The sequence below is a fragment of the Thamnophis sirtalis genome, unplaced genomic scaffold (assembly GCF_051295495.1).
Source record: "Thamnophis sirtalis isolate CommonGarterSnake01/CBP01778 unplaced genomic scaffold, rThaSir2_p1.2 scaffold_2, whole genome shotgun sequence".
Classification (NCBI taxonomy): domain Eukaryota; kingdom Metazoa; phylum Chordata; class Lepidosauria; order Squamata; family Natricidae; genus Thamnophis; species Thamnophis sirtalis.
The window spans coordinates 160,448,707-160,473,083 of record NW_028261382.1 but is presented as its reverse complement, the minus strand read 5'-3'; the positions used below and the strand labels follow the sequence as shown (position 1 = coordinate 160,473,083).

At 40.3% G+C, this 24,377-nt stretch overlaps 1 protein-coding gene across 2 annotated transcripts; it reads left to right on the top strand.

Moving 5' to 3' along the window:
• Window positions 1-13,250: 13,250 nt before the first annotated feature.
• Window positions 13,251-20,600, top strand: CBLN2 (cerebellin 2 precursor). 2 transcript variants are annotated; one of them, XM_014069846.2, is made up of 5 exons: window positions 13,251-13,417; window positions 13,753-13,815; window positions 15,192-15,765; window positions 18,406-18,525; window positions 18,984-20,600. In XM_014069846.2, exons 3-5 carry the CDS (start codon window positions 15,430-15,432, stop codon window positions 19,179-19,181), a joined length of 654 nt encoding a protein of 217 aa, XP_013925321.1. In that variant the 5' UTR covers window positions 13,251-13,417; window positions 13,753-13,815; window positions 15,192-15,429; the 3' UTR covers window positions 19,182-20,600. The 2 variants fall into 2 exon arrangements, with proteins under 2 accessions (XP_013925321.1, XP_087563444.1); XM_087707318.1 differs by having other exon boundaries at window positions 13,753-13,937.
• Window positions 20,601-24,377: the final 3,777 nt, after the last annotated feature.

Here is a 24,377-nt window from a genome sequence, read left to right as displayed (position 1 = left end):
CTGATTTGCTTGGGTTCATTAGCCGGAACCTTGACAATGATATTCAGTTAGATATAATTGAGCTTTTCCACCTGTATATGAAATTCACACTATAAACCAAATCAATGGTCCACAACCCCCAGTCTGCAGACCGATACTGGGCTGCAGACCATTGGGAAATGGGTCACACAAGTGGTAGGTGAGTGTGTGAAGAACTATTTATGAGCGTAAAACAATTCCCTCCTCCCTGCTTCCCGCCATCACTGCCAGTCCATGGAGGCAGAAAGGTTGGGGACCGCTGAACTAAATAATGTCAGTGAGCTATTATAACAACATTCTATAATCTGCCTTAGATCATGCACAAATAGTCCATGTTTAGTGAGTCTTGTTTATTGACAATTATAACAGTGATAAAATAATAACTTTACAACCAACCATCATATTTATAACTTTTATAAAAAATAGTTATAACATTATAACTTTTATAACTTTTGCAGGCCTATAAAGCAAAGGGAAGCTAAGATAGTTAAATACAGTCATAGTTTTGCTATCACTTTGCTTAATGACTGAATTGCCAGTCCAAATTGTGGTTGCTAAAGAAGACTGCCTGAATGTTTCCCTGGAAGCACAATACACCTTTTGAGGAGATAGGATTTGTAGGCAAAGTGCTGCATATATTATGTTTTTTGTTTTGTTTTTCTACAGAATCAGTTCTAATATAGTAATAGTTTTTTATAGGCAGTCTCTTTTAAAACGGTAAAAATTCCTCACCAGCTGGAAACACTTTCTCTTTCCGTATCCTTCTGTTTTGGAGCTGCCCCAACTTCATCAGCCTAATGGCTGGATTTTTTGTCGCTGGCTTGAAGAACTTCTCTTGCATCGATCAGGGACTTTGCGATGTCCCTGAGATCAGCAAGACGTATTCTTCCTGTTCACTGTCTCTGCAGGATGGTTTAGGTTCGATTGGACCACCCAGCAGCAAAAGTATCGACTGTGGTCTTAGAGCATCGAGACCGCATGTCTGTATCATTGCGACGTTGGCTCCTCCACCTCAGAGAAGTGATTTAAAAATATTTGTGATCTGTTCCAATTAGGAAATTTTAAACTTTACTTAGGGCAGGTCTATGCAATTTTCCCCCATCTTTTAATGACCCCTTAATTGGGTGGAGTAGGGGGAACTCACTGGAGCTAAGTGTTTACTGGCCAGATGCCCTTCCTGTCACCAATGCAGAGTTTGCCACAGATAAATACTCATTGTGTCCAGAGAAACAAATATCTGCTGTTACCTAGGATCAAACTCACATCCTTCCTGAATGTGAGGTGAGAGTTTCATCTCTAGGCCACTATACCTCTCTGGAAATGACATGCAAATCTTGAAAAGGAAGACAACATGAGCCCAGATTCTGATATATTCCTGCTTTTTCTCTTTCTGGTTACTAACTGGTGTCTAGTTCAATGGTCCCCAAACTTTCTGGCTCCACAGACCAGTGGTGGCATCAATGCCGGCTGGGGAATGGTTTCATGTGCACAATCTAGATCCCATGCATACGCAAATGATGCTTCAAACACTCACCACACAGCTTGCATGGCCTGGTTCCCAACAGGCTGCAGACTGGTACTGGTCCATGGATCAGGGATTGCTGACCCCTGCTCTGGTTTATCCAGCAGAATCTCTCTCTCAAAAAACAAGTACCATAAATGATTAATGGAGAAGTATTTTGGCTGAAGGGACACAGTGGCTCTGTGGCTAAGATGCTCAGCTTGTCAATCAGAAAGGTCAGCCGTTTGGGGGTTCGAATCACTAGCACCACATAATGGAGTGAGCTCCTGTTACTTTCCTAGATTCTGCCAACCTAGCGGTTCAAAAGCATGTAAAAATGTAAGTAGAAAAATAGGGACCACCTCTGATGGGAGGGTAACAGTGTTCCATGTGCCTTCGGTGTTTAGTCATGCCAGCCACATGACCATGGAGACATCTTCGGACAGCGCTGGCTCTTCAGCTTTGAAACAGAGATGAGCACTGCCCCCTAGAGTCGGGAATGACTAGCACATATGTGCGAGAGGAATGTTTGGCTGAAACCAGAAGTTTTCTTGATGGGACTACTGAATAGACAATTAGAAAAGAGATATAGAAGATTGTTTCATTTTCATACGATATGATAACTGTTTCAAAATTATTATATGAACAAAAATGGAAAGTTCCCACAGTGGAGAAATGGCTGACGAAGATGACAGAATTAGCAAAGATTGCAAAATTGACTTGTTTGATTAAAGAACAACAATTACATTTATAAGTGATCCCTTTTGGCTTTTGGCTGAAAAAAAATTGAAATTTTCATTTATGGGTTGGATTATTAGAAAGCAATAGAAGAAGAAAAAATGAATATTATGTGGTAAACCTTAGAAAGGGAGGGTAAAATATAAGTGTACCTGTTACTGCTGTAAGAAAAGGGTTTTTTTTGCTTTTCTTTTTCTTTCTTTACATCTTTTTAATTACTTAATCCTTTACTTGCTCTACTTTTTTCTTTCAAAATTTGCATTGTTTTTATTCTCTTAAAAATGTCTTTAATTATATATACTATTTTCTAGATGGTCTACCAAGCCCGTAAGTCTTTCAGCTACTAAATTAAGGAACTGAATACAAGTGAACATTGAATAATGTGAACCATTATTTTCCTTTCAATTAATATACTTTACAACAAAGCTTTTCAGATAATCTTGTGCTATAGTTTCTACTGGATCTCATGCCTTCTTCTTAGATGTGGTCTCTCTTGGGTCCTGATCAAACTAATTCCAATTATGAGACTGAGAAAGAAATTATATCTCACAGTAGGAAAATAATTAAAATTGTGGGATTTCCAGAGAGAGCTGAAATTGTGTTACCAAGGGCATGGGGAATATAGTTTTATTAGAGTAGGTATATTAGCTTTATTAAAGCAGGTATATTAATAAAATCTTGAAAGCTTGTCCAGGATTCTTTCTGTTCCATCTTATACTGAGGAAAATGAAGGCAGGGTTTCTTTGAGTTTCTTTCTCACACTTCCTTCTGTCTTTGGATGTGTAATCTCTTCTCCAAGTTCCTTCCTTAACAGCTCTATCGTATCTTCCCCAAGGTTACCTCAAATTCCTTGACTTCTTTCTCTTTGTCATATATAAACAGAAGCATTTGACCTCTTTTCTACTTTGACTTTTTTAGTCACCATTCATCTTCAATCTTTAATTTTAGATAATCTCTCATTACAAAACCAAAGTTCTTCTTTCCCTTGATTTGCAGTAGCCTCCAGTCTCTTGCAGGGATGCAGTGGCTCAGTGGCAAAGATGCTGAGCTTGTTGATCAGAAAGGTTGGCAGTTTGGCGGTTCGAATCCCTAGTGCCGTTTAACGGAGTGAGCTCCCATTACTTGTCCCAGCTTCTGCCAACCTAACAGATTGAAAGCACAGAAAAATGCAAGTAGAAAAATAGAGATCACTTTGGTGGGAAGATAACAGCGTTCCGTGTGCCTTTGGCATTTAGTCATGCCGGCCACATGACCACGGAGACGTCTTTGGACAGCACTGGCTCTTCGGCTTTGAAACAGAGATGAGCACTGCCCTCCAGAGTAGAAATGACTAGCACATACATATGTGCGAGGGGAACCTTTACCTTTACCAGTCCCTTGCAGTTTCTTATGCTAATCTAACACCTGGTGTCAATTCAGTTTCCCAAGCAATGTCTTTTCTCCCTCAATTTGGCATGGAATCCATGCATGGTCTGCAGCAAAGTACCTAGGGGTGCTTCTTGCCCCTGACTCTGTCCTCTTCCCATCACTTCATATCTCTTTTGCTTTCTTTAACTCTATGGTTTATTTCTTCCTTTCACTTATTTATTTGACCTTCCTATTGGGGTGGGGTCCCTGATCTGGAATTACTTGCAAATTCACATACATGTATTTAAGGTTCTGCTGCCTCCTACTAATGATCCATCTACCTGTTCACTCATCTTTTGGACAAGGTCACAAATTTGTTTTCAATAATCACAAACACTGATTACCCCAAATTGTACTTACTAAATATAGTGTGACTCTGCTAATTTGTTTCAATCTTTCTTAACAGAACATGGGTGTCATAGTCTCTTTTGAATGGAAAGACTCAGAGCCAAGATGGATTGCTGCCGGTTTGGCCGAACTGGTAGTGGAATTCAGACCTGGGACAAGAACCGGCAGCGACCCAGGCCTGCCACGCCCCCAAACAAGTTCCTTGCTGCCGCTTGGTCATCACCATTTTGGATTTTAGTGACTGTGCATACGCAGTTCACTGTAAATTGTTTTGGGCATGCATGCGGAACAGTTTACATTGAACTGCACACGCACATATTGTCCGCGGGTTATGAACTGGCAGTAACACCAACAGCAACCCACCCCTGACTCAGAGGGAGAGGATACTACAACAGTGCTAATAACATGAGAATCCACCTTCAACTATACTCTCAACAGATGCAGAGACATTGTGGAGTGGCCCTAAAAATTCCACCTGAAGCTGTAATCAGATCCACATAGGAGTCAAAATATAGGCCATTGGACTGGCATCTATGGTAGTAATTATAATCTATCCCTTTGGTTGGGTAGCTAAATGCTATCTGAACCCACCAGGTCCTCCTTTGTTTTTTGCATTACTATTCCCCAAAATTTACTGAAAAACAACGTACATTCATATATTTGTGCAAGGTTATATTGGCCAAAGGCTACTGGTTTCTTTCCACCTTTTTTATAGGAAAAGAAGTCTGAGATATACATGCACCTATTGACATTATATGGATGAATATGAAAGGTTCAAGTCCTACTGTTGAGGACCTGCTAGGAGGCAGATTATAATCTCTCTTTGGAACTAAAAGATGGTTGATTTCCATTCACTATGCTACCAAATTGACTCATGAGGTACCATTCTCAACTTCTTGCTGTATTGTTCCTTCCCTCAGAGGCTGGTTGCACTAGATGCCTTCATGAGTTCCTGGTATGTGAAGTCTAATTCTTGCTGGGAACATCTGTAGCCGATCTGGAAGGAGGAGCAATTATATCCCCAAGCATCTTACTTACTTACTGGGGACGGAAATAGGGGAACCTGTGTACCGAAGGGTTGTAACACTCTCACAATTCCAACCTTGCAAACCATATTACATCCTTGCCAAGTGCTCCTTCATGACCAAATCAGCCTAGGCTCCACCATCACTCTCTAGTGAATCACTGAGTCAATTATTTCTTAGGATTGTTCATTGTGGAGGTGAGAACCAAAGAAAGTTTGAAGGATAAATTCACCAGAGGCTTATCCTACCTGACATTGATGTATTGGTAGTCCTCTACGATGTGGCCCCAGCAACAGCCCTTAATTTTGCTACACTGTCAAAGGGAGTATTCTACAAGTCTGAAGCTAAAAGTATGTGAGAATGGGGCAAAAAGTGGATTTTATCACCCCTAGCCAATGAGGCAGTTTCAGAAAGTGTCCATTGCTTCAATAACCTTTGTTGGCAACTCTCCAGTGGATGATTTGTGCATCTCTGGACCTTTCCTACAAGAATGATGGGTGAATGCTGCCTTTTACAATTCCTAACCTGGTCCTTTTCTTTGCAGTGCTGAACCTGCTTTTACAGCCAGCAAATCAAATATTTTGATTACAGTGGCATAGAATAAACAATCAAACTGATTAAAGGGAATGAAACGGGTATAACTAAACATAAAGAAGCCTTATCTTATCTAATAATACAATAAGAAAATGAGCCACCAACTAGACACAATATCCAGTGGGGCATTTATTTACCATATTTTTCGGAGTATAAGATAACCTTTTTACCCCCCAAAAGAGGATGAAAATCTGGGTGAGTCTTATACTCTGAATGTAGCTCCACCCACCCACTACACACATCGCATTTTCGGGAGGTTCCATGTAGCGGGGGATCCTCACTTTCACATGGCGCCTGATTCCTGAAGCTGTCTGGGGAACTGTGATGAAAGCCTTTTCAATAAAAGAGTTTTTGGGCTGCAGGGTCCCCTCCCCAATTCCAAAAAGGGAGCATGCAGATGCCAAACAAGTGCATCGTGTTTCAGGTGGCAGGCAGTTCTAGCACGCGCTGCCACCTGAAAATGCTTTCCTTCCCAGTTCTCTAGTGCACATCGCAGAGCCGCGTGCCCTCCTCCTCCTCTACAGACTCGCTGCCTGCTTTCTCCTGGCCAGCACCGTTGTCTGGGGGAGGCAGAGAGAAAAGCGAGAGGGCAGCACAGTTGGGCGAAGGCGCAGGAGCTGGGTGCAGACACAGGGCAGGCAGATTAGAGGCAGACGGCCGATTAGCGGTTTGGTGGCTTGGTGGCTTGGCGGCTTGGCTTGGCTGCTGGCCACCCAGAGTGCGCAGGCAGCAAAGGAAACCTGTGTCGTGGCTCTATTAAGATGCGCATTTCATGGTGGGGTACAATTTGGGGGTGGCAGGTGGGGCAGGGAATGGGGTGCCCTGGCAGCCACTTCTTAGAGCCCACGCCCTTAAGTGTCACTGCCAGCAACCATTGTTCTGCGCCCCCTCTCCTGGATAACAGCCGACAGGAGAGGAGAGCAGTGCCCTGGGCAAAGTTTCACCACCCCCCGCCCCAACGAGCGAGGCGAGGGGAGAGTCCAGCAGCACCAGGGGCACTTCTTCACCACTGGCAGGGATGCCGGGCACCCCATTAGTGGTGAGGCACAATTTGGGAGTGGCAGGTGGGGCATGGTCTGACGGTGCTGGCCAGGAGAAAACAGGCAGCGAGTCTGTAGGGGGGGAGGAGGGCGCGTGGCTCTGTGATGTGCACCGTGGAACTGGGAAGGAAAACATTTTCAGGTGGCAGCGCGTGCTGGAACTGCCTGCCACCTGAAACACGATGCACTTGTTTGGCCTCTGTACACGCCCTTTTTGGAATCAGGGAGGGGACCCTGCAGCCCAAAAACTCTTTCATTGAAAAGGCTTTCATCACAGTTCCCCAGGTAGCTTCGGGAATCAAGCTCAAACTGAGGCAGCAAAGATGTTAGCCAGATGAATACTGATGGATGCTGCAGGGAAAGAGGCAGAAAGGGTTTTTTTCCTGATTTCCTCCCCCCAAATTAAGGTGTGTCTTGTACTCTAGTGCGTCTTATACTCCAAAAAATACAGTATGTTCCTTGTCCTTCCCCACCCAGCCAGTGTCTCCCACTGCCACTTCTCCCTTCTTTATATACTTTATCTCCCTCTATTCTTGTGCTCCCTCTTTTTATTTCTCTCTTTTTCTATCCTCAATGTCTGCATGTTTTCCATTTCTTTTTCTTTCCATGAACATTAAAACACTTCAAATTAAAGCATTGAGAATAAAAGCTGGAGGAAGAAGGTGAATTCAGGACAGAATTTTGACTATTATGTTTATTTAAAGAAAAATGTAGCTTTCAGATCAAAATTCTTTAGGCTCTATCAAGTCAAACCTTATTACTTTCCGAGGCCCTCATCAAGAAGGTGGGATACAAAGAATTAAAACAGCATCAAAATATATCAAAATTAAAAATTACATGCACAAAGCTAAAAAAAAACATATAAACAAAAATTCTAATAAAATCTAAAAGGAGGGATAGGACCAATAGATCGGTGTAGCAAGCATATCAAACTATCATAATTCATAGCACTTTAGAATGATGAACCAGATCCTCATTAAAACTGGTTTATGGCATAGGTCATTTTCTGATGGATTTTAAGTGCTGCTGCATAGAACCTGGCAAATTATATGTTGCAGCAGTGTTGGTATCTGAAAGCAAACAGGGATAGGTGCAATTGTCCTGTACACCCTGGATATTTGTTAAGTAATGGTGAGATGAGGCTAGTATGAATATCTCTGTAGTGCAGGTCCTGGGAAAGTATATGCTCTGTTGTTTCCATGGGTCCAGAGTCACAGGGTAGAGGATCTTTCTGTATCACCCTGCAAGGACAGCTGAGGAGAGGGCATGACATTGTGCCAAAGTAAAGGCCTTCCGGTAGTTAGGTTCTTCAAGGGTAGTTAGGCATGTCATAGAGGAGGCAGAATAGCTATTGGGTTCACTGGTAATAAAAGTTGAGAACCTGGCTAGGTCCAATTGATACTCTGTTTTTTGCTACACACAGTTTAATGAGTGCTTTGGCCTAATTATATCCATGCTGAGTAAAGACCTGGAGAGAAGCCCAAGGATACTTTAGATGCCACTGTCTTTTCTTTGGGCTGTAAGATCCAGTAACTCAACTCTAGAAGCACCATTTCAGGCAACACTTTATAACAGAACAGAATAACAGTGTAACAGGGTTGGAGAGGACCTTGGAGGTCTTCTAATGCAATCTGATCAAGCAGGAACCCTGCCAAACAAGTGGCTGTCTAGTCTCTTCTTAAAAGGCTCCAGTGATGGAGTACCCACAACTTCTGAAGGCAAGCTGTTCCACTGGTTTATTGTTCTTACTGTCAGGAAATTTCTCCTTAGTTCTACGTTGCTTTTCTCCTTGATTAGTTTCCATCCATTGTTTCATGACTTGCCTTTCTGTGCTTTGGAAAATAGTTTGACCCTATTAACAAATAGTGCTCTGAATTTTCAACTTCTGAAAGGAAGTGTGTGTGTGGGGTTATTGGTAGTTGTATTTCAGCCTTCCAACTTTCTGCAGACCTATATCTCTAGGGTTTTAAGGAGAATAGTACAATTTTTCTTCTAGAAGTCTGTGACTCCTATTTCCGCTCTACTTCTGCATCATCCCCAAATTGAAAATGACTCCACATGAAACCATCTAGGATAATTTTTGTGTTGGAGAAGTGAATGGGAATGGCTACTGGGAGGCACAGCATTATTTTCATCCTTAAAAGCTGATGTTAATTTCCTCTTCCTTCCAATGGGTTGAATTTTTGCTGCCAAAATTTGGGTGTTTTGCTGTTACAATTTGAGAACATGCATTATGGACACTGACTAGTTGCAGATGATGTTCTCTAATGTAGGCAACTAACTGGACACAGGCTTATTGAGACATTAACTTCTTCCATCCATTCATCACTTCAATCATAACTAACTTTGAATGAGTTACAGATCTACAAACAATAGAATTTAAACAACACACAATAATACTAACACAAGATTGCAAGACATTGAGGAACAGCTTCAATATTCCCCTCCAGAGAAGAGCTTTATTATTGACCACTCCAAATTATTATAAATGTTATTCAGTCTTTCCATATGCAGGCTGTACAGCTAAACATTTGGGCTAAAGAGAAGAAGGTCAATTATGGAATGAAAACTTAACGGAACAGAATAACACAGTTGGAAGGGAGGTCTTCTAGTCCATCCCCATGTTCAACAGAAGCCCCTATGCCATTTCAGACAATGCCAATTTCTTCTTAAAAACCCCCAGTAATGAAGCATCCAGAACTTCTGAAAACAAGCCATTCCACTGATTAACTGTTCTGTCAGGAAATTTTTCCTTATTTTTAGGTTGGTTCTTTCCTTGATTAGTTTCCATCCATTGCCTTTTGTTCTGTCTTCAGGTGCTTTGGAGATTGGATTGACCCACACTTCTTTGTGGCATCTTTTTTTAATACAAGAAATACAAAAGAAATTTAAAGACAAAGATGGCTCTGTCACAATTACCTGAATGATTTCTATAAATATAGAAGAGACATGGCCAAACACATAGTCATTAAATTGTTTCACATATATTGTTCATAGGATCTCCCTCTGACAGGATCTGTTTATTGGAAAGTATACCACTTAGATTTACCAAAATGAGATCAATATTATATTCCCACTAATCTACATTGTAACCCTAATTAGCTTGTGACTGTTACTAACCTATCTGTTTGAAGCTCCTGAAAAAATAAGGGAAGATCAAGATTACATAACTAAACCAGAAGTCATGCTCCATCCTGACCCACTCACAATTCAGAAGTCATCAGAGAGAAGGGAAACAAAAGTAAGACAGGCTAGAATAGAAATAGAGAACGGGGAAGAAACTATTCAAATTTTGGAGGTGTTTAATCAGACATCTAAAGTGTCTCCAACAAGTAGCAACAACACTCTCTCCTTAAATGTCTCTTGGGATCCTTAAACTTTCTACAGATAAATTGCTGTTGTTAAAAACTCTGTGTAACATTCAACATTTCCTAATTTAAGTCAGATAGGTACTATCTGGTATGATAAGAGCATTTATGGTGACCTTCTTTTGGTATTTAAAAATGCTATTCATATTCCCCTTCTAACTCCCAAGGCAAACTAGGGAATAATCATCAACTCACCCACCTTCTTGACTGATGTGGAAATGCATACAATTTCCTGAAATTTAGGATTGAATTGGCACTCTAGCCATGATAACCTGTTAATTAAAAATCTATACCTTAACTGAAACATTTTTATAGAAAGTCGGAGATTAGACAAAAGTATATGCAATCTTAAACAACATATACCTGACTTACTTTGCCATCTTAAGTTCATTCTCAATGCGGGAATTGGTTAAAAAAAACAACCCACAGAAGTAGAAAAAGTTGAGGAGACATTAAAAATATATCCCAAAGTCTATTTCTGGAAAGGCACTTCACCATATGCTCCCACACATGCTGCCTTCATAAAATGTAACTCTGATGAGTTATAAAACTCTGCTTATGGGGGGAGGGGGAATGAGTGGAGCCATTACAAAACATTTACTACTTAAACATGATTTTTTTAAAAATAGCAAGGTTCTGCAGTAAAACTCAGTCAAAAATAAAGGAAAACTGTCCATTGGATGCATAATTTCATTGCAACAAACAATTTTATATTTTATAATGATTGGTAGTTCGGCACACTGGACACAGCAAGTGGGAACAGTTTTTATTTAACTTCTCGGAGACAGACATAGATGTAGATGTGGATATATAAAGAAACACTATAAAAAGTGCCATGGGCAATTACTGTAAGTTTTTATCTGAATATGTTAGCATTTGCTAAAATGGTAACAGCACAGTGCTATTGTAGTGCCTATTGCTATTTTTCATTTTCTTGCATATGTTGCAACTAATTGTGTGTACTTTTCAATGGGGGAGGCCGGGTTGCTGAACTGGTAGGGCAGACGAATCATGTTTTGCTTAAGATCTGCCCTGTCTTATGGCCCACCTTCCTAGGTATATGTTCAGCACACATTCTTTCTACTTCCTAATAGAATCTGCAGAACTCAGAGGAGGAGGAGGTGGTACATTGGGATGTATGGAGGGGGACTGAAATAGTTTCTTGACTATTTTCTAGCTTCTGCTTAAAGACAGCACAGGGAAGAAAGTTGTTTACTGCTTATTTAGAATAAAATTGATAGTTTTCACCCACACATAGTCCTCATTTAGTGACTATTTCCTAGTAAACTGTTTGAAGTTACAAAAATGCTAAAAATAAATTTACTACCAATCCTTACATTTACGACCTTCACAGGTCTCTAAAGCAAAAGAAAGATGAAGCAAGATTTCACTTAGCAATCACTTCACTTACCAAATGGGATGCTGGGAAAGAAGGATTACTCATATGTGTCTGACTACAAATAAGACCTTGAGCAAGTCTCAATCCACCTCACAGGTTTGTTGCTGAGAAAATAGGAAGAGGAAGGAATATTATGTATGTTCGCTGCCTTGAGTTATTTATAAAAACAATGAAGGCGGGATAGAAATAGATAGATGGGTGGATAGATAGATGATAGGTAGGTAGGTAGGTAGGTAGGTAGGTAGGTAGAAGATAGATTCTATATACAGTTTTATCTCATTTGGTTTCAGTGGTTTGATGTTGGATTGTAAGGTTCCACCACAAATGCGCATACGACAAAAGCGCGTGTGACTAAACCGCGGTGACAAAACCGCGCCATCAAAACCGCGGAGACGAATGAGCGCTGAAGCGCGCCGACAACAGCGCGCCGACAGAAGCGCGCTGTAACATAACCCTAAAAATAACCCTAAACCTAACCCTAACCCTAACCCTAACCCTAAACCTAACCCTAACCCTAACCCTAACCCTAACCCTAAACCTAACCCTAAACCTTACCTTAACTTAAATCACGCTTCTGTCAGCGCGCTGTTGTCGGCGCGCTGTTGTCGGCACGCTTTTGACATCGCGGTTTTAGCACCGCGGTTTTGTCGGCGCGCTTTTGACGTTCGCGGTTATGTCGTGCCACGGGATTGTAATTCCCTGAAGTCCCTTTATATTTAATGTGGCAATGCTTATGTAGTTCTGCTGTTCAGAATGAAGAGAATATCATTTTACAAAATGCAAAGCTGATGACTTAATTATCTTCTTAGAAGTTTAAATTCCATGTTATAGAGCAAAATTATAAAAATGGAAGCAGTTGGACAATATTTTCGCCCCCCAGCCCTTTTTACATGAAGGACTCATTTGAGGATTATGTTACCATTTTTTAAGAAAGAGGAATTGTCGATGATAGGAAGACTCGCTGTTTTCCACTGGTAAATACCAGTACATTTGGTTCTTTTCTTTGTTTTTAAATAAAAATTGGACCAAATAACTCCTGAGTAAAAAAATAAAAAAGACAATCGTAGGGTAAGGGACAGCATCTAAAGGATTCTATTTCTTCGATCTTTCTGCTTTATTTTTCGGCAGCAACAGCTCCGAATCCATTTTTAAAGCGGCACATGCCTGCATTTTACGCCTGTAACAAATGCTAATTTTGCCTGCTGCAGTGCGTGTCCCACACCGCGCCTCGGCCAAGGCAGCTAAAGGTTTGCGGGCTCAGGATTCCCTGTGGTTGTACCAAGGAGAAAGAAAGAATAAGGGGAACACAGATCGACCAAGGGAGCGAAAACTTAACTGAAAGTTCATCCTTCACCCAGGAATGCCTTTGCCGAGATCCCTTTTCTAATCCACCCGGCTCTCTTCATCCCTTCCATTCCTGAAGATATTCCTCGGGAAGCGCGGAGGTCGCGAGGTGGCGCTCTACCACCAGATTTGGAGTTTGTCTGAGCCGCGTCCAGTTGCATCCGGGTAAAGACGCCTCCTCCCCCGAACCCCGTCCACATATCTAATCCCCGATCGATAGGGCATTCCTGGGGAAAAAAGAGAAGGCTTGGAAGCCCAGTGAATAAGGCACTGCTGCCTAGACAACTCCTGTGTCCTGAGGTTTTAAAGGGACAGACCTCCTCCTGCCCTGCTCACCACTTGCCAGCTGTTTGGCAGCGCCCGGATCAGAAAGGAACTTTCAAAGGCAGGGAGCGACCGGGGTGCTTCCCTCTCCCGCCCCTCCAAGGAGTGGACCAGCCTTCGGACGCGGCTCCTTTACCTGGACGAACGAGAGCGGAAGAGAAGCGGATTTCTTTTTACTCGTTTTTTTTTCCTATTTTTATTTTAAATCAAGGGGAATGAAAGGAAAGCGGGACTTTTCTTTGAAAAGGAACCGGAGTCCGAAGGGCGTCGTGCTGCGTTCCGGATGAAGTTTAACCTGCGTCCGGCGGGAGGTAGTGGCGGCTTTTCCCAAAGATATCCAGGGGAAACTGAGCAGAGGAACAAATCTCCTTTGTGGGGAGGGGAAAGGACACTTAGGCGCGTTTGGTTAGCTGGGTGCCGGATAGGAGTGAAGGTGTGTGTGAGAGAAAGAGAGAGGGTGGGGGGAGGAATGTTACTTGACTACATCCAGTGTGAGAAACAGTGACGGGTGCGAATGTGTCTGCGAGAGGGTGGAAAAACGAGGGGGGCTATTATTGTCAATGGGCGGGTGGGGGGGGGGGAGATTGGGGCGAATCCCGTTTCTTTATTCCTCCAGTCTAACCTCGCCTCATTTTTCCCCCCAAAGCGATACAACTTCGAGGACAGCAGCTTTGGCAAAGCCGACGCTCCTCCGCTATGGGCTTTCCAGGTAACCAGGCGCTTCGCCCTCCGCTCGCTTACTCTTATGGCCACTTGGAAATTCCGGAGGATTTCTTTGCAAACTGAGAACGGGGGAAAGAGAGAGAGAGAAAAGCAAGACTTCCCAGCAAGGTGTCTTTTTGATTAAGGTGTTGGAAGAAGAGCCGGGGATTGGGGTGGGGGAGGCAACAAGAGTTCGAGTCGCGGAGATTTAACTTTTGAGACACAGAGCCAGCCCAAACTTCTCAAGCGGGGCTCTCTGGTTCTATACTATTCCCGCCTTGAGTTTACCGGGCGGGTTTGTGGCAACCGGGCGAAGAGAGGGGTCAGTGCCGGCGGGAAGTGGAAGCTGAGCGAGGGTTCCTTGGGAAGGAAATTCGAGAGGGAAAAGCTGCTTGGAAGCGCCGAATGATGGTGATGGGGAGGAACGAAAAAAGAAAAGTCTAACGGACTTCACAGGCAGGGGACTTAATCGAGGCGACAGGAGACAGACAGAGACGGGAGTTTGTACTAATTTATCCAGTTCTGGTGTACAATGCCTGATGGAGGCGAGTAACTCTCTGCCTCTCTTGGCGCGGGAACGACTCCTTTTCCCTCGGGGTTTATGGGGAATGCGAGAGAAATAGAGAACTAGGCTTGTGTGTTCCTCTACCGTCTGAAAATAATTGCCGATAGTTGTTTTTATTATGGGTATGGGAGGAGCAGGGCTGCTTTTGTCATTTTTTAGGGTTTTTAGATTTATTATGTTTTTTTTTAGGGGAGGAGGCGTAGCTTAGTCTGACATATAATGTGCCCTCATGTATTCTGTGAGGTATACGGGGAGGGTTTTTTTTTTTGACAAGCTGTGCTTAGCACCTATTCCATCTTGCAGACTTCAAGGTGTAACGTAGAGCGGGGAAAGGATTCTGTTATAGCGGGAAATAAATTCGTCTTTCGCTCCCCGTCGTAGCGAACGACAGGGAAGTGAGCGAAAAGCCGCAGGGCAACTCGCTCCCCACATCCCAACGCGCGCTTGTTTTCCCTCTGAGAAAACACTTTTATGCAGAAAGCCTCATATCTAAGTATTTATTTATTTCTGGCCACTGGGGAGAAACTAAGGCACCGGACTAGGTGGACGGTTGGTTTAGCAGTCAGTCCAACGCAGCAGCGGGACGCCTAGGACGTATAAATCCCAGTCTTTCGTCCGGTTGCCCTTTGTGTGCCTGAGGGAAGCGTTTCCTTTATAAAGGACGCCATTCCTTTACCTCGCGTCTTCGCGCCTCAGGGTGGGGAAGCTCCAAAACTCTGGCCCGTGAGGAAGAGGGGTGGGTGGTGGTGGGGTGTTCGCGAGGCTCCAAGCTCCGCTTAGGTCTGACCGCCCTTTCTTCGCTCTCTCCCCTCTTGCAGGCTGCGACTGCTGCGCCCCTCCTGCCTTCCTGTGAAGCCTCCCGTTTGCCCCGTCCGTGGCTGAGAGAAGAAGCGCGCGCGAGAGCGCTGGTGCGGGGCTCGTGCGGGTCCGCAGGCTGGGCCAAGCCAAGCAGAGCCACGGCTTACGCGCCCGCCCGGAAAGTAAAGGCAGCTCTCGTTCGCTGCCACCCCGCCGCCCCCTTCGGACTCCCCGGTTGGTGACGGGCCCTGCAACACGATGCCCGGGCGGCGGTTGTGGTGGTGGCGGCGGGGAGCGCTGGCGGAGCCGGCTGGCAGTTACTCCTGCATGGCGGCAGTGCTGGCTTTTTTGCTCTTCCTGCTGCCCACCAGTTGCCCGGCGGTGGGCGCGCAGAATGATACCGAGCCCATAGTGTTGGAGGGCAAGTGTTTGGTGGTATGCGACTCTAGCCCGTCCGCCGACGGCGCCATTACTTCATCGCTGGGCATCTCCGTGCGCTCTGGCAGCGCCAAGGTGGCTTTCTCGGCCACGCGCAGCACCAATCACGAACCGTCTGAGATGAGCAACCGCACCATGACCATCTACTTCGACCAGGTCAGGTGGCGCGCCAGTCTTCTTTCCCCTCCCCCCTCCCTTTCCACTATCAACCCCGCTCTTGGTTAAGCCCCTCCCAGAATCAGTAACAAAGTCAAAGCCCCGCCCAGTTGCCCTCCTTACCTCCCTCCCCTTTCACACGGTGAGCCTTCATCCCATCCAACCACCAAACACTTTGCTCCTAACTCCCCCTTGTGTTAAGAAGAGTTGGTCGCACGTTTCTGGCCCTTAGGTCTTTTAGTCTCTCCACTGAGCCCTTCCCTTAGCAGCTGGGAGCATTGTTCTCTATTGATTCCCAGTTGTGATCTCCTAAAACACATTCTGTCTCTATTCAAATGACCCATTTCATCTGCATCAGCTACCCAAGGTCTTACTTTATATACTCTGCCCAGATTCCTATCAAACTTTCCTCCATATGTGTCCTCTCTGCTATCATGTCCTATTTCACCAGGGTCCTTTGTCAAGTTCATGCTTCCTTCAGGAATCTTAAGAACAACCACTGCAATAATTCACAGCCAGCATCTTGGCAGCACTTGTTCCTCATCCCCTTCTTGGATGAGAATCATGATTTTATGAATTTCCTTTTAGTGTGTCCACCAATAAATGCTGCCAAGGACACCTTTCTCATTTTATTGGAACAAGCTTGACTTCAGTGCATGTGTCTTTTTTAAGACATAGCTACATCTCATTTCACCAAATTGGTGACTTTGGGACATTCTTCTATAAACTGGACAGGGAAGGCAGCCTGTAGAATTCTGAACAACATGAGTGTAATGCCAAGTGGGGACAAGTTTTAATAAGAAACTCTTTAAAGAACCTATTGGGTTCCTGCCAGTCCAGAAATAAACAAAGAAGGATGCATTGGAATTTTTTAAATTAACTATTTTTAAAAATCATTGTATAGATACAAATATACAACTCGGGCTAATTGCTTATGTAGATTAGAATAATATTATATGCATTGTGTGTACTATTGCATTTTATCATAAGTCCTCAACCAAAGAATAGCTTCTTCAAACCTGTAGGAATTTCATGTTAAATATATTTTGTTGTAATACAAAAAGAAAAACATTCTAAAAAAATCATGGCAACATAAATTGGCAGGGTTTTAATATTAATAGAATTATTCTGATTTTCTGTGATACACAAAGGCAAATAAATATATCAGTTATTCTAGGAATGCTTTATGTCTACCATTTTGTCATATTCATATCTTCAATTAATGAAACATTGTCTTAAAACAAAATATTAAAATTATAATTTCATCATTGTTAATTTTCTATGTATACATAAATAAATCAGTAGTAAAAAATAGTAGTTTCTGTTTAGAAGATCAAGTTGGAATCCTATATTTAAGGAAATAAACTTCAGTATATTCACACTGAAAACGATTTTTTTACATGAGTGCCCAGAAGCACATTTCACTTAATTATTTAGGAGTTAATTCTATTTAAAGGGGCACAGAGGTTCAAATTTCTAAGAAGTAAAAAAAATGAAGTTTTGATTTTTCTGTTTCTTTTGTAACATGAAACCTGTTTTAGAACAGGTGTAATAAGCTCTAAAATTTACAAGTTCTATATCATACCTAGACAAGACAATGAACAGTGACTGTATTAGGATCCTCCCATTTGGAAGCCTACCTATTCAGGGATCAAAAAATAAGATCTCAAACAAGTGTTAGCAAATAGTTATGTACGAATATGGATTATAGAGAAGATTAAAGATCTGATTCTGCAAATAATTAAAAAAACCTAATTATATGAAGAACTTTAAACATCTGTTTTGGAATGTTCTGAAGAGTCTGCAGCTTTTGTTCTCGTGTTTTATGTAATCTGCATTGTTTTTGGATTTAAGAAACCAGACTGCACTGTGCATTATATTGAGATGAAGACCTTCCTTTCCTTATAAAAACTGTTCACTCTTTCTGTTTTGTGATACTGATGATGTTTGAAACATTTATAACTTGGCATCAGGTATCATTTTTGCATTATTGTAATTGGCAATTGGTATTTTCTTTTACCACTAAGTCCCTGTTTTCTGTGGATTAAAATAATATACACCCTCCTTATTTGTTCAAGCTTAATTGAATAAGTTTTGCCTTAGGATAGGCGTGGGAGCAGAAAAATAGAATAAGGGATACAGATTAAGAATGCTACTTATCTTAATATCTCAACTGTCTTCTCCACATTTCATCCCATGCAACATGACTAAGCCTCTTTCATTTCACGTTAATGCTGCAAGCCCCAAGAGACACAATTAGTTTCAGTGCTGTCATGTGAAAATGTAAAATCCAGTGGTTTGTTCAATGGAGTATTTTCTTTCTTTGTGTATGTCTCAGCAACTATTTGATCTGTATTCTCCTTCACTGTGCAGACATAGGCTGCCATCATATGCCTTTCATGCTCTCAAAGAAGCTTTGGGTGCACCACTGGGTAAATCAATCACCTGTCTGAACGGATCCTTTTACAGCACCTTAGGAAGTGGCTCCTTCCCCTTGCAGTCCGTTTTAATTGTACAGCAAATGCCAATGGTTTTGCACTGCTGGGAGAGCAGGGGAGGGTTGCCTGAGAAATGTCTTTCCTCCATCCCACTTTCCATTTAATGAAGGGACAACCTGATTTCTTTCCTTTTCTCCTCCAGGTATTAGTTAATATTGGGAACCATTTTGACCTCGCTTCCAGTATATTTGTAGCACCAAGAAAAGGAATCTATAGCTTCAGTTTCCATGTTGTGAAAGTATATAACCGACAAACTATCCAGGTATGTGCCAACATTAGAGGCTCCTTTTTAGAGTATGTAGTTGTTTCATTTCACAAAATCATATGAAAGGCTCATCAAATAAGGCAATGAGGAAAGCACCATGCAATAAATTATTTGTTACTCTACTGTTTAGCAGTGTTATGAAATGGGCTTATTTGACTTAGTAAGGAGTATGATTTTTCATCCCTGGTCAATCTCCTTTCACTGACCTGAGAGAGAGGACAGCCTGATCTGGGAAGAAATTTGTAGATCATCTAAAACCTTTTCAGTATCATCCTGCATGAGAGAGATGTGTTTTATTCTACTTGTCACCCACTCATTATTTTGGGTTTCTGGCATGTGGAGGAGCTGACTTCCTTTTGGTTATAATGTACTATGTGAATACGTGTTTGTACGATATATTGGAGTATAACTTTTACAATTAAATCTCATGAGCTCACATTTCTTTTGTACTGCAGGTCAGTTTAATGCAAAATGGCTATCCCGTGATTTCTGCTTTTGCTGGAGATCAAGACGTTACCAGGGAAGCAGCCAGCAATGGAGTCTTGCTCTTGATGGAAAGAGAAGACAAAGTGCATCTCAAGCTGGAGAGAGGGAATCTCATGGGAGGATGGAAATATTCAACCTTTTCAGGGTTCTTAGTCTTTCCATTATAAAGAAAAAAAACACAAGGTGAATCCTAACCTGCAAGCTGGAACAGGAATTCGGTTCTTAAATGACAACAACAATTCCCAAGAAACTTCTGCCTCCTCCTCCTCGAACTGGGCTAGACCTGCCAATAATTCCAAACACCCAATCAGACTGCCATCACTGAAGAAGGAGAAAACTTCTTGATGCCACTCTTTGTGTTAACTCTTGACAGTTCCTTGAGAAATCTGCAGATCTAATTAGTTTTAGATGACCAGTCATCCTTAAGAAAAAAAAAGAAATTACCAACCTGAGCAATTTGTACCTGTGATTGTAAAGTCAATTTTGGATTTTATTGTTGGGATTCCATTTCCTTTTTTCCCTTTCTTCCTCTTCTTGTCTTGAAGGGATGCATTAATTGGAACCACAGAAATGTTTGTAATGGACTTATTCCAAAGCCAGAAGACCCTGATATCTGATGATACGTTCCTATATGTTTTCTCTTTTTGTGTTTGCATAGCCTTAAAAAAGAAACAAACAAAGCACCAAGACAAACATAAGAATTTTTAAATTATTCAAACTTCAAATCTGTATCTTCTGGGGAGAGTAATTTTTGGACATTACTGTGTCAAGAAGTGCTTTATTCAGTGAAGCAAATTTTGCACGATTGGAACCTATTTTATTTTGTGTTATTCGTGTTTTCCATCATCCTTCTTTCCATTTGATGACTGTTCTTGTGCTAAAGAAGACTGGCGATTTGACCCATATGATAAAGCAAGCACATATATACTCTGAGGCTTGCAGTGAAACTAACCAGTGAAAGATGCTGCTTGTGTTATCCAACTGATTTAACCGAAGCATTTGTTGGCACCGTGGAAGACAATACAGCTTGAGTTGGAAAGGCAGCGACTGATATTTCTTCCCTTACCTGAATCTATTTCAGAAGGTTGTCAATATCTCAAGCAAACATACTGTAAAATATATCATTTCTTTGCATCACTGGGCATCTTTTGCTGCTTTCCTGATATTTATTTGATGGATTAATTTACTTATGCTTATATATGCTGTGATTTGGCCTCTTTCTGAGTGTTCCCACAAGTTATCTTCCCTCCAGGTTAAATAAAAACAGATTCACACCAAATTTGCTCGGACCAGACAGTTCGTGGGGCAGAATCAGGGACATTGAAATCCTGAGGTTTTGAAAAATTACAAAGATTGTGTGGTTCAACTATAAATATACCATAATTTGTATATCTTTTTTTGTTGAAGTTTCCCCAATTAACTTCCAAAGACTTTTGAGTAGTCTTAATCCAATACTGTATACAATACTGATTTCAAAATAATAAAAAGAATAAACCTCAGGTTGAGTTAAAATTCACCTTCAATGTGTCAATGTAACCAAAATGCTGATGAACTTTAGATTCAGAATAAATGGGTTTCATGTCCAACTTGCCTTCTTTTTACTTTTATGTAAGTGTCAAAGGTAGCTTGGCAACACAGGGAAAATTGCATTTTGATCTGAAAAACAGAAAATAAGGAGAATTTGAAGGAGGGGGGCTGTTTGCTTTTAACGACCAATTTGTTTTTAAAATACATATTTCAAATTTGTCCATGAGGACCTAGGTAGACTGGGATTTATTTTCATCTTCCTTTTGACAGGTTCTTGTTTCCCTTGTCAAGAAACAAAAATGATGCAAATGTTTGCAGAACTCAAGAAGGAAATATACTGCATTGCATACAGGACTGATTTTTTATTCTAAATTTCTCATTGATGGGTCACTATTAGAATAATTATTAGCATCATCTCGGTGTACTTTGAAATATTTTTCTAAAAAGAGAATTCTAAAAAGAGATTGGGTTTTTCTCTTTGCTTATGTTGACTGTGTTTCATTCATTGTGGATTTTAAAAATCCAGTCAAATACTGGTCTTTGCATCTGGGTTGTTTCTAACTCAAATTCTGTATAGATTTTTTTTAAGCACTTGCAGCAATTTTAACAGGGTTACACTATGTAGAAAACTCCCACCCATATATTCTTAGACACAAGAGGTGTAGTTTTTAAAAAAAATAATTCTTGCTGTACTGTGATCTATGAATATAGATGTTAGTGTTAAATGTGATATAATATTATATAACTTATCCAATGGTAAATCTGGATAGATATTTCATTTGTGTTACATTGCAAATATATTTCACTACAATTTTATTACTTTATGGCATGTGTTAGTACTTTCTAAACCCCAAAATAAGAAACATTCTACTTGAATGCTTCAGTTGAAGCATAAATAGCAGATGTGAAACACCTGTAGGTATCCAGGTAGGTTGCTGGCTTAGACATTTTAGCATACTTGGTCATTGCCCTTATATTAAGTCCAACATCTGGAAGGCTGTAGATTTTCCATACAAATTTACAATTTGAACAGATTTTAATCCCTTCTCTATGTTACTGCGTAAATTCATAAACACTGGTTGCAGAAAGAGGAAAACCAGTTTTTAATGTTTGTGAGTTAAACTGCATCAAATTATTTCCTATGCATTGTTTTATTCCAGTGTTCTGACACAACACAAAATAGAATTATGAGCTAATTCCAGGTTTAATTATATTTAATTTGTTGTTTGTAAGATAGCATTTATATAATAAAATCAAATTACATATGTATTTCTGATGTATAAAAGAAAGGAGGAAATGCAAAAAAGAAAAAAGGAAAAAGGATGAAAGATAAGTAGAAAGGGAAAAGGAAAGGAAGGGAAAATGTGTAAATATGCAAAATATGTACATTTAAAAGGGGCAGTAGAGAATTATTAATGTTTCAGTTCTGGTTTAATAATGATAGCAATTAATTGATACTCAAAATTCAACAATAAATTTGGATAAGGATAATTTAAATCGAATTTGTGAAGTTGTAGTTTCTGCAACAATAGATTTGGTTGCAGGTTATATTGGATTGTCTTTCTAGTATCATAAAATACTGTAAGGCTTTGGGTGAGTCAGAATTTAAAAAATTCGACCAAAATAAATGAAATACTAAAGGAAATGTTGCTTTTAGAACATGTGTTTAAAAATATCATTGGTGATTTTAAGAGTTCTAAATTGTAATATAAAAATAACTTAAAATAAATAAGTTAATAAATCTTAAAATTGATTATTTCAACATAATATTTTGCATCAAAATTATATTCAATGAGTAATGCAGGACATTAACTCAGCAATCTATCGGTGAAAAGCCTGAAGCTGGATGTGGATGATGGGAATAATAATTCAATATATGCAATGGCCTATATAAGATTGGGAAAGGCAGCATTAAGAATACTGAATTCATTTACTCCTGTTCATCTTACATCAAACTTACGACCAGAAATAGAAAGCTAACTTTATAAGATGACAATTTTAATACCTACAATATAATTTATAAATGAGAATGGTAAAAATATTTTAAAGCAGTTTATCAAAATTTAATTAAAGATATGCTTGGGGAAATATTTGAATTTTGGTTGGATTTTGGTTCCATTTTCTGGAATGAAAAGTAATGTTTATTAATTGTAACTTGTGACACTTCAAAGAGCCTTGTTGATGTTCTTCAAAATGTGCAATGTGCAAAAGTAGCTGTTCCAGAATATTTTTTCTAAAATTGAACCAATTTCTTTAAACTGTTAAACTTCAAAGACGAGATTAGAGACCCAAGCATTTCAGCTGTAGATTTTTTTAAAATAAATTTTTTATTTCAGTATTACTATTTTAGTTCATCTTAATTGAGAGGATGAATTGTATATATTATGTAACAAGAATATTAAAAATAATGGAAGTCACTGATTATTCACTCTTACAGGACATATTGCAGGATTAGAATAAAAAAATGCTTATGGATGACAGTAAAAATCCTAATTGCTGGGCTAAATGTATACATGCACTATATCCAGCAAAACTGAATTGGAATTTGAAATTTTTTAAAAATGACCAGAATTTTTTAAAAGCATTTTTTAAAATGCTTTTTTGTTGTCTTATTAAAGTTCATTTTTATATGCCAAAGCACTTAATATATAACCATTGGTTCCAATATCTTGAAGCTATCTAGATTAGAGTCCCCTAGTTCCATGTTATGTACAATTTGGTCACCTACTTAATTCCTGTTATTGATAAAACAAAATTAAATACAAGACCTTAAGGTATCCAAAAAATAGCATATGGTGTTGTAAAAACACACATAACTTAACAAAAAATTTACTGAAAATACAAAGGTATTTGTGGAGAACAAACCTCACTGTGGGATCTTAAGAATGATTACATAGCAGATACCCTGCTGAGTATAATGGGACTTCTAAACAACTAACTTTGACTTGTAACCTGAGGCAATTGTGTCCTTGTACAGTATATAGTGCATATATGGTGGTGTTACTACATTATGAATTTTCTTGCTTCTGTGGTAATTTCTAACGGCTGCATGCGAGATTAGTAATCTGAAGGGGAATTAATTACTGCCTTCGGTATTATTGAATATTGCAGGGGGGGAAACCCTGTATGAGAGATCCACTAGACAAAAAGGTAATACCTTAAAAAGGTATTAATATTAAATTTCTCACTCTTCAGAGAGTAGAACTTAACATTTGTTACACAGATTTCTCTAGCTTTAAGGATTTTCTATTAGATAAAAAGTCACAGAAAAACAAGGAATAAAGAAAAATAACTAAGGGCTAAAAACTGCCCTCTTAATTTCCTGTTTCTTTCTCTGCAAAAGAGGCCTTTGCCTTTCCACTTCTAATTAGAATGGCTCCTAATTTCTTTTGTTATTTATTGCTGTGTGGTGATGATAATGGCCTTGTATTTCACTGCCTTTATTGCTTCAGAAACTGCAGCCTCCCTGCCATCCTGAGCTTCACCTAAAGCATGAAAAAAGATAACAAGAGAAAACTGCTTTTCCTTTGGAGCTTTTTCAGATGATGAAACCAGAGCAGCAAAAAAACTGAAAAATAAATGAATGAACATGATAGATGATAGATAGATAGATAGATAGATAGATAGATAGATAGATAGATAGATAGATAGATAGATATCTTCTTTCATGCTTTGGATGAAGCTCAGGATGGCAGGGAGGCTACAGTTTCTGAAGCAATGAAAGCACACACTGTGCCTCTGTGAGATTATATATATATATATATTTAGTGTCACAACCCCTGGTAAGCCCCAATTATGGGAGGAAGCTAACTGCTTCCATCATCTGTCAATCGGCT

Coding starts and splice junctions, on each gene's coding strand:
- CBLN2 (XM_014069846.2), top strand. CDS start 15,430: ATGCCCGGGCGGCGGTTGTGGTGGTGGCGGCGGGGAGCGCTGGCGGAG. Junction 15,766..18,405: donor TGACCATCTACTTCGACCAG/GTCAGGTGGCGC, acceptor TTTCTCCTCCAG/GTATTAGTTAATATTGGGAA. Junction 18,526..18,983: donor ATAACCGACAAACTATCCAG/GTATGTGCCAAC, acceptor TTTGTACTGCAG/GTCAGTTTAATGCAAAATGG.